Source organism: Schistocerca serialis, chromosome 2 (genome assembly GCF_023864345.2).
Source record: "Schistocerca serialis cubense isolate TAMUIC-IGC-003099 chromosome 2, iqSchSeri2.2, whole genome shotgun sequence".
Lineage (NCBI taxonomy): Eukaryota > Metazoa > Arthropoda > Insecta > Orthoptera > Acrididae > Schistocerca > Schistocerca serialis.
This window is the reverse complement of record NC_064639.1, coordinates 1,150,670,623-1,150,686,535: the sequence shown is the minus strand read 5'-3', so window position 1 is coordinate 1,150,686,535 and position 15,913 is coordinate 1,150,670,623. Positions and strand designations below refer to the sequence as shown.

Sequence of the window (15,913 nt, the reverse complement as noted above, 5' to 3'; positions counted from 1 at the left end):
TAAAATCAGCAGCAATGGGAACAAAGTCATAAAATTTGAGAAACTAAAGGCAGAAGGAATGCTTAAATATCCACTACAGAAAGGGGTTGGTTGTCCCCCAAAAAAAGCTTCAAATGACTGACGTCATTTCACTGTCACTAATAAACTGTAGAACGCGGTCAGCTGAGCGCGTGTCATCTGCTAAAATCGACGATAGATCAGGCGATAGCTGTAGACGAAAGCGTAACGGATTAAAATAGGGGCATTCAATTAAAAGGTGTCTGACCGTCCACAGCTGAGAGCAGTGGGGACAGAGTGGGGGAGGATCACCGCTTAAAAGATGTCGATGACTAAAAAGACAGTGCCCTATCCGGAGTCTAGCTAAAATTACCTCCTCCCGACGACGCGTTCGGGAGGAAGAGGTCCAAGCGCAAGGAAGGGCTTTCACTTCCCGCAATTTATTATGGGGAAGTGTTGACCAATGCGCATGCCATAAATGAGCAACTTGGCGACATAAACCGCTCCGTAGATCGGTAAACGGAAGAGACTGAATAGCTGGCCGAGGATGAGAGACTGCAGCCTTGGCCGCTATATCGGCCGCCTCATTTCCACAGATACCAGCGTGTCCCGGGAGCCAGAGGAACGCCACTGAGACGCCCCCCAGGTGGAGCAAGCGCAGACAGTCCTGAATCCGGTGGACCAGAGGGTGCACAGGGTAAAGAGCGTGGAGACTTAGGAGAGAGCTGAGAGAATCTGAGCAGATTACGTACTGTATCCGCTGATGGCGGCGGATGTAGTGGACAGCCTGGAGAACAGCGTAAAGCTCCGCAGTATAAACCGAACACTGGTCGGGAAGCCGAAAGTGATTTGGGTTGTCGCCAACAATATAGGCACTCCCTACACCTAACGATGTTTTCGAGCCATCGGTGTAAATAAATGTGGCTTCCGTCATTTGTGCACATAGGGCAACAAATGCCCGACGGTAAACAAGTGTAGGGGTACCATCCTTGGGAAATTGACATAGGTCTCTGAGCAAGTCGATCCAGGGACGGAGCCAAGGCGGTGCTGTACCCCAAGTTGTCAAGAAGGTTTTAGGAAAGCGGAAGGAAAGAGAATGGAGCAGTTGACGGAAGCGGACTCCCGGGGGTAGTAGGGAGGAGGGGCGGCCTGCATACCCGACATCAAAGGAGGCGTCGAAAAAAAGGTCATGGGCTGGATTAGCAGGCATGGAAGACAGATGGCTAGCATAACGACTCAGAAGGACTGCCCGCCGATTGGACAGCGGAGGTTCAGCAGTCTCAGCATAAAGGCTTTCCACAGGGCTGGTGTAAAAAGCTCCAGACACTAAACGTAATCCACGGTGGTGGATAGAGTCGAGACGCCGAAGAATAGACGGCCGAGCAGAGGAGTAGATTATGCTTCCATAATCCAATTTCGAGCGCACTAAGGCGCGATAGAGGCGGAGAAGGACCACTCGGTCCGCTCCCCAAGAGGTACCATTCAGGACACGGAGGGTGTTAAGGGAACGCAGACAGCGAGCCGAAAGATAGGAAACGTGGGAGGACCAGCATAGTTTTCTGTCAAACGTAAGACCCAAGAATTTAGCGACGTCGGAAAACGGAAGGTTGACAGGACCTAGATGTAAGGAGGGCGGAAGAAACTCCTTACGTCGCCAAAAATTAACACAAACGGTCTTACTGGGTGAGAAACGGAAGCCGGTTTCGATGCTCCACGAGTGGAGGCGATCGAGACATCCTTGAAGACGTCTTTCAAGAAAGCTGGTCCGTTGAGAGCTGTAGTAGATCGCAAAATCGTCCACAAAGAGGGAGCCCGAGACATCAGGAAGGAGACAATCCATAATTGGATTAATGGCGATGGCAAACAGTACAACACTCAGCACGGAGCCCTGGGGTACCCCGTTTTCTTGGGAGAAAGTACGGGAGAGAGTAGTGTTCACCCGCACCCTAAATGTGCGCTCTGCCATAAATTCGCGAAGAAAAAGGGGCAGCCGGCCTCGAAAGCCCCAAGAGAACAGTGTGCGGAGGATGCCTGTCCTCCAACAGGTATCGTATGCACTCTCCAGATCAAAAAATATTGCTACCGTTTGGCGTTTCCGGAGAAAATTGTTCATGATATAAGTGGAGAGAGCAACAAGATGGTCAACGGCAGAACGATGCTTTCGGAATCCGCATTGGGCTGGTGTTAAAAGACTGCGGGATTCCAGCCACCAAGCTAAACGGTAATTCACCATACGCTCCAAAACCTTACAGACACTACTCGTGAGAGAAATGGGGCGATAGCTAGAGGGGAGATGTTTGTCCTTTCCAGGTTTCGGAACGGGAACGACAATAGCTTCCCGCCATCGCCTGGGGAAGGTACTGTCGGTCCAAATTCGATTATAAAGTCGAAGGAGGTAACGCAGGCTATGGGTTGATAAATGCAGTAACATTTGGACATGGATACCATCCGGTCCCGGGGCGGAGGAGCGAGAAGAAGAGAGTGCATGTTGGAGTTCGCGCATGGAGAAAACAGTATTGTAGCTTTCGCGATTTTGAGAGGAGAAAGCAAGATATCGCACTTCCGCTGCACGTTTCTTCGGGAGAAACGCTGGCGGGTAATTTGAAGAGCTCGAAATCTCAGCAAAGTGCTGACCCAATGAGTTAGAAATTGCGACGGGGTCCACTAAGGTATCATGCGCGACAGTGAGCCCAGAGACTGGGGAGAAACTAGGCGCGCCTGAGAACCGTCGAAGCCGACTCCAAACTTCCGAGGAGGGAGTGAAGGTGTTAAATGAGCTAATAAAGAATTTCCAGCTTGCCTTCTTGCTATCGCGGATAACGCGACGGCATCGCGCACGAAGCTGCTTATATCTGATACAGTTGGCCAAAGTTGGATGGTGACGGAAAATGCGAAGAGCACGTCGCCGCTCACGTATTGCGTCACGGCATGCCTCGTTCCACCAAGGAACTGGGGGGCGCCAGGGCAATTCGGAGGTGCGTGGTATTGAACGTTCCGCAGCTGTGAGAATAACGTCGGTAAAATGTGTGACCTCATCGTCGACGCTGGGAAAGCGACGGTCATCGAATGTCGCTGGAGACGAAAAAAGTGTCCAATCGGCTTGGGCAAACTTCCAGCGTTGCGAGCGCATATATGGCAGTTGAGGCTGCAGTCGAAGAACACTTGGAAAGTGGTCACTCGAGTGTGTATCATCAAGGGCGAACCATTCGAAGCGCCGAGCTAGCGGAACAGTACCGACCGCAAGGTCCAAATGAGATAAATTTGTCGTGGAGGCAGACAAAAATGTGGGGACCCCAGTGTTGAGGCAGACTAGATCCGCTTGGTGGAAGACATCTAGCAATAGTGAGCCACGTGGACAAGGATGTGGAGATCCCCAAAGCGGGTGGTGGGCATTGAAGTCCCCAACCAGCAAATAGGGGGGTGGAAGCTGATCAAGAAGATGAAGGAGATCAGCTCGTGCCATTTGTGTAGACGATGGAATGTATACCGTACAAAGAGAGAACGTGTATCCAGAAAGGGAAAGACGGACGGCGACAGCTTGGAAGGAAGTGTTTAAGGGGATTGGGTGATAATGGAGAGTATCATGGAGCAGAATCATGAGTCCTCCATGGGCTGGAGTGCCTTCAACAGAGGGGAGGTCATATCGGACGGACTGAAAATGAGGGAGAACAAAGCGGTCATGGGGACGCAGCTTTGTTTCCTGAAGACAGAAGATGACCGGCGAGTAGGATCGTAAGAGGATCGACAATTCCTCCCGATTGGCGCGAATGCCGCGGATATTCCAGTGGATAATGGACATAGGGTGAACAGAAAATGGAGGAACGTGACCAAGGGTGCTGTCAACTCAACGACTGCTCAGAGCTTACGACCGACAGCATACAATGGCATTCAGTCGAAGGCAGAAGATCCTGATCCATAGGTTGGTCAGGAGCAGCTCCTGCCACCAACGATCGGCCAGTTGACCGGCCACCAGCAGTGCGCCTCGGCGACACAGAAGATGGCCGAGGGCGATTTCCGCCAGGTGGTGCTGTAGATGGGACACGCCTTGGCGGAGAAGGAGAGGAACTGTGTTTCTTCGTAGCCTTCTTGGAGGTATGATGTTTAGATGAAGGAGGAACCGATGGTTGTGAAGTTGCAGTACGTAAAAACTCTTCACGAGAATGCTCTTTTTTTTTGAAGACTTGGCGTCTGACTTTTGGGCTCGAGATTTAGCAAAACCCGACGAAGGGTGAGCCATAGAGTGGGCAGGCGAAAGTGGTGAGGTTGAACGTGCGATCTTTGCGCTGGCCGATCTGACGACCGTGGTACTAAATGTGAGGTCGTAAGTCTGCGTGGCCGCCTCCTTTGTTGGCCGAGGAGAAGCAAGGACAGTGCTGTATTTTCCTTTCTGAGGCACGGTGGGCTGTCGACTGGCGAGTAACTTTCGAGCAGCAAAGGTCGACACCTTTTCCTTCACTCTTATTTCCTGGATGAGCTTTTCGTCCTTAAAAACGGGGCAATCTCGAGAGGAAGCAGCGTGGTCACCCATACAGTTGATGCAGCGAGGGGATGGAGGTGGACAAGCACCCTCATGGGCATCCTTGCCACACGTAACATTTGGCCGGATTGGAACAGGACTGGCTGGTGTGATTGAACCGCTGACATCGATAGCAACGCGTAGGGTTTGGGACATAAGGGCGAACGGAAATTATCTCATAGCCTGCTTTGATTTTTGATGGGAGTTGAACTTTGTCAAATGTCAAGAAGACAGTGCGGGTTGGAATGATGTTCGAGTCAACCCTTTTCATAACCCGATGAACAGCCGTGACGCCCTGGTCAGACAGGTAGTGCTGAATTTCTTCGTCAGACAATCCATCGAGGGAGCGTGTATAAACGACTCCACGCGAGGAATTTAAGGTACGGTGCGGTTCCACCCGGACAGGGAAGGTGTGGAGCAGAGAAGTACGCAGCAATTTTTGAGCCTGGAGGGCACTGTGTGTTTCTAACGACAGGGTGCCATTCCGTAATCTGGAACAAGACTTTACAGGACCCGCAATTACGTCGACACCTTTCTGAATAATGAAAGGGTTGACCGTGGAGAAGTCGTGACCTTCGTCAGACCGAGAAACAACAAGGAACTGTGGCAACGATGGAAGAACCGTCTGTGGCTGAGACTCAGTGAACTTACGTTTGTGAGCAGACATAGTGGAAGGTGAGGAAACCATTGCGGAAGAATCCCCCATGATTACCGGCGTCTCCGATGGCGCGCTCCTCCCTTGTGGGGGCCCTCACAGAGGGCACACCCGCCTTAGGTGATTGTTCACACCTCAGGTCACACCTCCCGACAAACGGACGGAGGGACCAATCGGCACTTTCGGAAGGTATCAGCTCGGGTAATCACCCCTCCCTGGGCCTGGCCGTTACCAGGGGGTACGTACGTGTCCTACCTGTCTACCCGGGGCGGGGAATTACGCGTTACCCCGTCACCGGCTACGCATGGAAGTGCGTGGGTCGGCCTTCAGACACGCACAGGGAGGAAAAAAGAGAAAGGGAAAGGAAAGAAAAGGGGGTCTCAAACGCCGCAGCGGAGAAAAGGGCAAGGAGAAGAGGGAAGGAAAAGAGAAGGACAGAGGAAGGACGAGGACTTGCAAGTGTAAAAGCAAGGAATTTGGAACAGTTTCGAGCGTCCGTCTCCGGACGTAGGCACAAACCATACTCCCAGAGGGGGAGAAAGGGAAGGAAAGAGCCAGAGGTGAGGGGGGGGGGCGAATATGGGGGACGGGGAGGGATGCGGAAAGGGAAGGGAAGGTATGCAGCCCGGAAAGGAAGGAGGGCCACATTAGCTCGGGGTCCCGTGCTCGCTACGCACGTGTTCACAAAAGAGTTGTGGACCCCCTGGGGGGTGTAAGGTTATGTTATAGCAGTAACAGACAGTAGTGTTATAGGTTGAGTGCACCCCACTTGCCAACAGCACTCGGCAGACCAGGACGGTGACCCATCCAGGTGCTAGCCAAGCCCGACAGCGCTTAACTTTGGTGACCTGACATTAACAGGTGTTACCACTGCGGCGAAGCACACGGCACCGACGTAATGGGAGGACTCCCTGGTGGACTTTTGCTACCTACATCCTTGATGTGTGTGAAGTAAAGATATGAAATCTAGACCATTCGTTCCAGATTTAGCAAGTTTTAAACTACCGCTATTTGCTATTAAAATTTGATCCACAATGAGGAATGAAACAGAGAAACTATCGCGAGAGACTTTTTAAGATACATCAGAGACTTACTTTGTATTCCCCAGGACGGTACGTATAGAACGTATCAGGGAGTCCTTGGTGAGGTCCCTGAACTGTAATCTGACGCCGATCTCCGCCTGGGCGACCTTGGCCGCGGTGTGTGGCTGATCACCGAAGAAGGGAATGACCAGCAGCGGAACCGCGTGGTACGTCGCCTCATTCATACTCTGGAGACCTCCCTGCGATATGAAGAGGCGGACTTTCGGGTGATCTGTAAAAAAAGCACATGACAGAAGTGGACGTACAGCACAAATGTTAATTGTTGTTCTCTGGTGATGATTGTAGTGGTGTCTGCTTGACAAGCTGCAGTGTGTGAAAGAATTATTTTAAAGGTTGAAATAGAATTTAAATGAAATGTTCCCTTGCAGGTGGGTGACGTAGATAAATGAATCCATAATGAATTTTCACTCTGCAGTGGAACTGCGCTGATTTGAAAATTCCTGTCAGATTAAAATTGTGTGTGAGAGCAGGACGCCATCCTCGAATATATGCCTTTCCCGACTAAGCTATCAAAGGTCAATTCATTACACGCCTCCACACACATACTTCCACCAATACCTCTTCTTCTACTGTTTTCTACTCCTTTCGTAAAGTTCTGAAGGTAGGAGGAGGTATTGGTGGAAGCAAATTGTCGGGGAAGACAGTGAGTTGTACTTGTACAGATTTACTAGCGAAGAGGAAAGATTCCAGGTTCGAGTTTCGGTCCGGCAACCAGTTTTAATTCACAAGGAAGTCTTAAATAGACTTCAACCTCCCCTATTTGTACCAGAGACTAAGGCAAAAAAGAAAGAATCTAACCTGAGAGAGAGAGAGAGAGAGAGAGAGAGAGAGAGAGAGAGAGAGAGAGAGAGAATTCCTGACACGTTGCGGAGCAAAAACGGTTGTTTTCTCGATAAAAAATACTATATATTAGAAACAGTCTGATGAGGGGTGTAGCAGCCCTTTTTCTGTTTTCGCTTTTTCGTCTAATAGGTGAAAGTTCGATTTTGTTTTTTACACATTGACTGTCATTGAAGGGTTTTACTTTTATTTAATATTGTCCCGGCTAAGTATCAGTTTCATTACTTTTAAAACCAAATGTTAAACGTGGGTCACTACACGTATAGTCTTCCCAATTCTGAGAGAAAAAATCTTCAGTAGCTTTACTACCAATGTTTACAGACGACGATTCTTTAACCTTTCGTTCAATTGTTTTAGTTACGAATCGCTAGTTTCTTCTTGGCATAGATCACGTAACCTTAACGTTTATTAATGTTAAATTAATGTTCAAGACTTGTATGATGTTTCATATTAACATCAGTTTATTGACAAGAATTATTAATAAATAGGTTCTCTCACACGATCTCATTCAAAGAAATTCTTTAATTAGATGTCTAAGTAGGATTCCCGCTAGCATCAGAGATGTTAGATAATATCCTGTCACTTTCGGTAAGTAAGTTCTTTCTATTTAATATCCGCAAACTGTCACTAACTATGATCACTAGTGGCGTGAAGTTAAAGTTTCTCACTATCACAATTCGAAGTCTGAATCCGGTTAAAATTCTCAGTTCAGTAAAGCGTTTAAATATTCACACGAATTGACATTAAAGCCAAAGAGATTACTATTCACCTTCCCGTTTATCTAATCTGATAAATGTCCAAATTAAAGTCTTGAATTGACAATCCTCAAAAACAATCTCGTCACGATCTATTCTTGGTCCCCCTTTAATAAAGTCCCAATTGTTGTTCTCTAAAGCTGCACGTCCTAAATAACTTCCGAACTAGAACAGACTAGAGACTGGAGACTGGAGTATCGTAATTACAACGTATGGTTATTTATATTTTAATAAATCTTTGGTGTCCCAGACCTATGTTCCTTCTTCCCATGTTCTAAAATTTATAACTAAATCTTCCTCTTCTTTTCTGTTGCTTTCTATGCTAGATATTTCCCTCTATTTGCTTTTTTTTTATTTTTCATAATTACTAGTTGTGGAGGGACTTGGGTCGGTTTGTGACTTGATGTTTTAAAGACATGGGAGCTACTTTGGGAGCTATTTTTGTTTTTTCAACAGCGAGAGGCGCTGTAGGTGTTGCAGGGGCAATCTGCGAATTGTAATGTTTCAGGAAATACTTCAGAGCTAAAATCACTTTGAAACACACTGGTGTCCAAAATTAAAGCAACAAATGGAAATTTAGCTTGTTAGTGTTTATTTTGCCACAAAACAATGTAAACAGTGGATAGTTAAGTAGGAACAATGTAAAAAGTATAGAATGAAAACAACTGCAACATGCATAGCAGAGACAATGTTCTTCTTTTCTTTCCAATATAACGGATTTGCACACACATTCCGACAGCTAGTTAATGCGTTCACAGTGGGGTATGACCACCTCTGGCAGCAACACAGGGCTGACAACGATATTGCACTGTGTGAATGATGTCATCAATCTCATGTTGACGCAATGAAGTACATTCTTCCTGCAGAGCTGGTCGGGAGTCTTGGAAAGTGGTTGGCGCATGGTGACGTGATGCAACCCGTGTCCCTAGAGAATACCAGACCTGCTCTATGGGATTAAAAGCGGGAGAGCGAGAAGGCCACGCCATGCGTACAGTACCTTCCGTTTCCAAGAAAATATCAACCACCCGTGCTGTATGAGGTCGAGCATTATCGTCGATTATCACGAAGTCTCGGCCCACAGCATCTCGCAACAGACGCACATGAAGTCTGAAGATATCGTCTCGGTACCTGACACCAATTAAAAACTGCCAATTCACCTCTACAATTTCATGAACAGGCGTTCGTGCGGTCAACACAATCCCTGCCCACACCATTAAGGATACTGCTCGATAACGGTCTCTTTCCACAGTGTTTGGGTCTCGAAAGCGTGTTCCACGTTCCCCCAACAAAATCGAGACTCATCTGTGAAATGAACATTGGTCTACCGTTCGAACGTCTGGGTGGCATGTTGACTACTCCACTCTAGACGTTCCCATTTGTGAAGACGCGTCAGAGAGACACGCATACAGCAGGTCTGTGACAATGAAGACCACTCTGAGGAAGCCTTCTGTACGCCTTTCGCCTCGTTACAACACACCTGGTGAATGCTGCGAGGTCAGATGCCAGTTGCCGCGCAGTTGTAAGACGGCACCGTCGTGCACTTACAGCCAAATAACGGCTCTCTCTTTCTGACGTCACACGTGGTCGGTCCTACCCTGGTATTCGGGATGTCGCCACATCCGAGAAACAACAGAACGATTCACATTAACCCATCGGGCCACATCAGTTTGCTATTGTCCTGTTTCCATTCTTCCCATGACCCTCCCCACCAGAGAGTCCGGTAGGCTACTTCTATGTACCATATTCCACCGTCTGTGACTGCGTACACAGTGTGAATGATGTGAATCCGTATCATAGATGCCCTGACGTCATCGTCGGTGTGGTTTTCCATTGACCGAAATGGCATCTCCCGTACCGAACACGATCGTACGGACATCTGCTGAGAATCAGTATGGTTATATCGTGAATTACACACTGGACGGGGAAATAGCGGTTTGTTGCTGTAATTTTGGACACCAGTGTATTTACTGTGAATTGAGGACCGATTTCAACAGTACTTTGCTGTCATTTTCGGAGCTCCAATACGAGGTAGACACTCATTAAATTCTTAAACATATTTTCTATGCCTGTGTTAATGAAATAGATCAGTATCGTATTTTTAGTATATTTAACATACCTCGCCTCTTCCAAAATTATGCCATTTATTTTGGCAATGTTGAAAATTTACGTAGTTTGGAAGTGCTAGCCCCACCAGCAGATACATCACAACCAATCAGCAAGTCAAAAATATATTAAAAATTCATTCCAGTAAACGAAAAATCAAAATTTTTCTAGCTGATGATTTTCTCCGAAGAAAAGAATGAAATGTTATAGAATATACCCAGAAATCTTTTATTTGGTCCAATTCCCAAAACCCAATATGAAAATATTGCAGCGTCATAACCCGAATCGAGTCCAAATCGGAAAAGAAGGTCATCAATGAAACACCACGTATGACTCAAAGTACTTTTAGAATGGACAACCGGAACAGAACTGACCTTATGCAAGAAAGAGTAGAGCTGTTTGTACAAAATTCGAATATCCCACAATGCTCGTATTTAAAGACGATTAATATTCCAACATATGGAAACATATTTCATCACTTTCAGGAATGATAAATACAAAAGAACAATTGACAAGCACTGGTGGTGAGATTTGAACTGACGACATGCGGCACGCCAGCCACAAACGCTAAGCACTACACCACAGTGAGTGCCCCACGAATAGCGACCCTGTACCTTTCCTGGAGAAACAGTGATGTGCTTTTTTAGAAATTCGCATTGTAGTCGACTATTGGACCCTGTATCTTCATCTTAGCAATGGTCCTCCGAATGACGACACTTACAGATCCTCATATCCTAATCGAATTGTCACATCCTCTTCACTATCATGAGCATCGTGATCGTCGAGTGGGTCTTTGACATCCCGTCATCGATCTGCGCCGCAGGACCACCTAGGGCTTCATACAGAGGACATGGACGACATCTCCCCATTTTTGTCTTCCTGATTGACGGTCATAACCATCGCCACCATATGTGACGTCCGATAGGCGCTGAAGGACGGAATACCACAAACTAACGCTTTACTAAATTTTCGATAGCCCCACTTTCCGTAGATGTATTTAAGTCCATATTTAAGTCCATATCTAGTCACTTTTGGCGTATGTCTTTGGCCAAAGCTCTATCTTTCTGCTGGACATTCAGGATCCATAAGCGAGCCAACTGCCCTGCTTCTTTGATTGCAGTAATGAGGAGTTTCATACACTCATCCTGAAGATGAATGAAACGATAACAATGCACCCATTGTCGTTTCGGCCTCGCCACCTTGAAACAAAAAGAATGGTTTGGATACTGTAGTGTTTTGCTTCGCTCTGTTGTATGCGAATGTCACGATGACCAGTATTGGGTCCCGGTCTGTCTATTCGACAAACACACATCGAAAACAAGACTTTCAATGTCTTATTAAAGGGTTCTGTGAGACCACTCATCTGTGGATGTTAGGACTCTGTCTTCCGGCGAATGACATCGCAATGTGAAAGTTACCTCTGAAACTAATCTCGACTAGAAAGCTTTTCCACGATCAGAGATCACCACCTGGAATCCTCTATGCTTCAAAATGATGGTGCCGCTCGGGGTACCCGCGCGATCAGAGGTGTCTTGTCACAGTCTGCGCGGCTGCCCCCGTCGGGGGTTCGAGTCCTTGTAACGCCGGAAATGCATATCCTCCTATTTCCATCTATTGTACTATAATCCTTTTTCCTTGTTTTGTTACCTCAAGATATGACATTTCTGTGTCTTTATATATTGTAATTGTTTTACTATTTGTATATATATATTTATGCATTTATGTCGATGTATAATTGGTTGTTTTGTAAACATTATTCGTATTTTTACGCTGGGTCTTGACTAGGGAAACCTATGCTATCGAACGAATACGTCGACAGGTCGTGTGGAGAACCAGAGTGTTTAGGATCTTTGGTAGTGTTAACTCTGCCGCGTGGAGCGCGGGCTGAGCAGAGAAGGAGTCTGGGTGGAGTAGCGAGTGGAGCAGGTGTGTTGTGTGACGCTCCCACGAGTTGCCGCGCTTTCGGGGTTTGGCAGCATGTAATTGCGCTCGACTTGCGATGATAGTTTCTGACACGGTGTCGCGGACGGGAAGCATTAGCTGGTGCACATCAAGAGCCCGTTTCTTCTGGTGACCGTGTCGAGAAGAGGGCGCGCCAACATCCAGCTTCTGCTACAGCGACGGCCGACAATGAGTGACTGTCGCCACCTCCTCGATCGACGGCTTCAAACCTTCAATCAACCAACAAGGAAGACTAAAAGCACGTAAAGTTTCAGAACTGTATGGCAGACCTCAGCTTTTCAAATTGTTCCATTTGCCTCGCGAAATTACAGCAACTCAGCATGAACCTTTGTTGCTCATTGTCCCAATTGCATTACCAAGCAGGGTCCCTCCCTCTTCCGGAATGAACCCGAGTGTCGTTGAAATTCAAATGCCAGCATCATTCGATTTCTCTGCTTCAGTTTCAAAGTTCAGTTAAGGTAGTCATAGCTGGCTACAATATTTAGATTACACAAGCACAAATTAAGAGTGCGAGTTTTGTTACCGTATTTTAGCTTACCTGTGACTGCAGCTCAGCTTGGTACGTACTAAATTTTACTATTGCTAATTGTTCAGAATTATTTAATTCAAGTTCAAAGTTAAATCCCTTATTTCTAAATTGCGTAGATTCAAGTAGCTTTTGAAATGATTGTTTAGGTAGTCCAAGACTAACCGTATTTTACTGAATTTCGATGTGCTTCAGAAAGAAAGCTCACTATTAACTTCAGTCACTAAATTAACTTTCGATTTTCCGGCTTTATTAATTCTTTTGCTAAATTAAGTCAGAGTGTAGCGTATATTATTACTTCTGACAAACTTTCAGTTTTCACACTACACGTGTCAACCTTCAGTTGCCACGCTTCTAGTGCTAATTATATGTGTAATAACCTTTCTTTTTCAGTTACTATAGTAATTGTCCATAGGACTGGCGACCGTAATTTCCCGCAAATCTCAAATATCTAATTACCGCTAGTTAATTGTTAACGTAACGGCCGCACATTTACTTTCTTTATTGACTTTACCCCTTTTCAAAATTAATTTCCACCAGTTTCATTTGCATTTTTCCTTTCATTTAGATGTAACCCTTTCCTCCCTATTTACCGACAAATTAACTTTGGTGACGATTGCTTTTCCCAAATTTCCATTAGGTACACGCGGTTTAATTTTTCACTGTCATTAAGGTCGATAAGTGAGAGGGAGGTTACATCCTCCCTCGGGCATGGGTGTGTGTGGCGTCCTTAGCGTAAGTTAAATTTAGCTTAAGTAATGTGTAAGCTTATGGACCGATGATCTCAGCAGTTTGGTCCCATAAGACCTTACCACAGATTTCCAAATTTTAGAAACGATGTCTTCTACACGGAAATGCGAAGTCTCTGGTGTTTTGGCAGTCGGCACAGCTTTGGTGACGATACAGTGGGTCAGGTAGCCAGGGCAGACCACGGTCCATCAGCTCCCGTTTATCGTCAATGGAAATCTCCAAAAGAGTTCGAATCAAGTTCGGTAGAATGCTGCTTCTGTGGGCAGGATTGGTACCAGACACCACAGAGGTAACTGCAGAGCCTGCTTCTGTCGTTGTCATTCCTAACAGTGGCTTAAATAATGTCTAACGGATCGGTAGAGACCTGACCATTGGTACCTGCACCTGATTTTCTCTTGACTTTTCACGAGACCCGAATGACCAGATGTTGAAGCATCGTGGAAATACTTCGCACAGCTGATCATAGATGAATTTAGAGAGGGAGTAGCCATTTCTGCCCCACTGTATCATAGTTCTTCTTACACAATACTCTTATTTAACTGCACTCGTCCTCTGTTCCTCCTCCTTCAAGGCTTTAAAAGTTTTCAGTACTGCTGGAGCTTCCCTCTCTTAGCAGCAATGTCATTTAACACACCAGTGACAGTTCAGTTCATTCGAGCTGCTTTCTGCCAAAGGATTCCTTGAAAGGTGTCCTTGTGTTTTGGCTACTTTTGTGTACCATTGTGACGTTGTACTCCAGAAGCATTAGTTTCAATCTCACCAGGTGTCCCTATTCATATTTCAAAGCTAGCAGAGAGGATGGTGGTCTATCACAGCTATGAATCATCTGCCAAATAAGTAAGGTCGGAACCTGTTGATGGTACAGTTTTGGAATATACTCTAGAAGCATACACTATCGCATTTCTGGGAATTACTATATTTGTGCTAGAACTGCCACTATTATAAAACCAGAAGTATAGATGCGAAGTTTTATCTCCTCGTGACAAAATTCTAGAATTGTGGAAGATGTTAGTGCCTCCTTAATAACAAAAAAATATCGCTCTTGCGCTTCGTTCCAGGAAAATTTGGAGTCCCGTGCAGTAGTTCTTGCATTCTACATGCCTTGATATTTAACTCCTTTATGAATGCCGGTAAGACGACCACCTTTAGAGGTAACATCCTCGTCACGAATGTACCGCGGAGTCGGCAATTTTGTGACCGTTCTTATTGCCTTGTCGATTGGGACAGACTCTACCGCCATTCATTTGGTCCCCAAAGATTTTTATTTCTTGAGCGATGAAGAAGTGCTTTCTCGGTTTGGGGCAGTGGCATACAGTCTCAACGCTCTTCAACAAGGTTTTTCTTCAAATGTCTTCAAGAACAATGAAAGTGTTGTCCAGATCGGAAAGACATGTCGTCTATTTAAGCTGCCCAATGAGGTTGACCATCACACTTTCTAAGGCGGCTGGAGCACTAAACAGACAAAAGGGATCATTTTGAACTCACGAAGGCTTCCAGGAGCCATGAAGGCAATATTTATGAGTCATCTTTGACGACATTGTTTTGCCAGTAGACTGCTTACAGGTTCATAGCTGAGAAATTCTTTGCTTTTTTCCGGCAGTCGTCTACGGTGTCACAGACACGTGACAACGTATTTTTCATCGTTACTTCACACAGCTGTCAGTAATCTAAGTGCACTGTACAAACAGAATTAAAGGATCGGTCTTTCGAAATCTTTTAATTCCCACCCACTGCGACACTTAAGGTTGAAATTTCGCTTAAAGGTGCAAAAGAATGGTGCCCTGTCACGTCACCCTTCAGCTCGATGACCCTTCAAATAGCAAAGTGTCGACACGTGCTGAAGAAAGATCGCAGCTCAGAAATTCATGTGACGCGCAAGTCGGGTTAATAGTGCCAAATTTCACCATCTCTCTGCCCAGTGCCACCGTGGGTATGTCACGCGATCTGGAGGACGTCACAAACCCTCTTACCCACATTTCACGCCTCATTTTGAAGCCCCTGCGATGGAAGCCAGAAATGAACGAAACAACAATACCAGACATACCGCCGCTAAGAATTGACACAAAAAGGCAGCAGGGTGTGGCATAAGCGGCATCAATGAATGCTCCCCTTTCCCTTGGGTGTAAGTTCACACACATTTCGCGTTCGAAAACGACAGTCAGCAGTGCAGTGAGTAAAACGAAGACGTTATTTACTACCTCTGACGATGCTGACACCCTTGCTCGTTTCAAGCATTCTCTAAGGACATCATGGAGAGGCATCCCGATCGGTTCCGATTGCACCCATTCGGAGTGCAGCGCAACCACAGTTTTTGCTCTCAACTACGTGCTGGAACCACTTGAGACCGTTCAAAACAATTTGAACGTGACCCAAGGAAGCTAAGAGCTTATGCTTTTTCAGTACTGTTTTGTGTCCTCCAGTGGCTTAATCATGGGAGGATGAAACACTGACGCGTTAACAAAATAATAAAGGGTCCTTTCAAGGAGATTGGTACACCCTTAGGCGCCATCAACTGACCTTTATTAGGAGCTTTAAAAGTCTACCTGTACAGATACAACACATGATGTGAGTGGCAGGCGCCTGCAGGCAGGCTACACTGCCGCTCATTGAGCACTACTGTGCTGGTCTCCCGCCCGACAGTAGGTCGTCCGAAATCAGAGAGTGTTTAAGTGGTTGCCGATCTGCAACTGCATAGTACTTGTCCAC

At 46.4% G+C, this 15,913-nt stretch overlaps 1 protein-coding gene across 5 annotated transcripts in view; it reads right to left on the bottom strand.

The window, feature by feature from the left end:
- The window catches only part of LOC126458609 (UDP-glucosyltransferase 2-like), a 622,880-nt gene that overhangs the window by 490,308 nt on the left and 116,659 nt on the right, over positions 1 to 15,913 (bottom strand). The window contains exon 6 of one of the 5 annotated variants that reach the window (XM_050095770.1): positions 6,447 to 6,482. The exons of 3 other annotated variants lie outside the window; for them this stretch is intronic. In XM_050095770.1, coding sequence (XP_049951727.1) covers positions 6,447 to 6,482 — 36 coding nt within the window. Of the gene's footprint in view, positions 1 to 6,262; positions 6,483 to 15,913 lie in introns of all 5 variants that reach the window. One more of the 5 variants, XM_050095769.1, reaches the window with a different exon arrangement.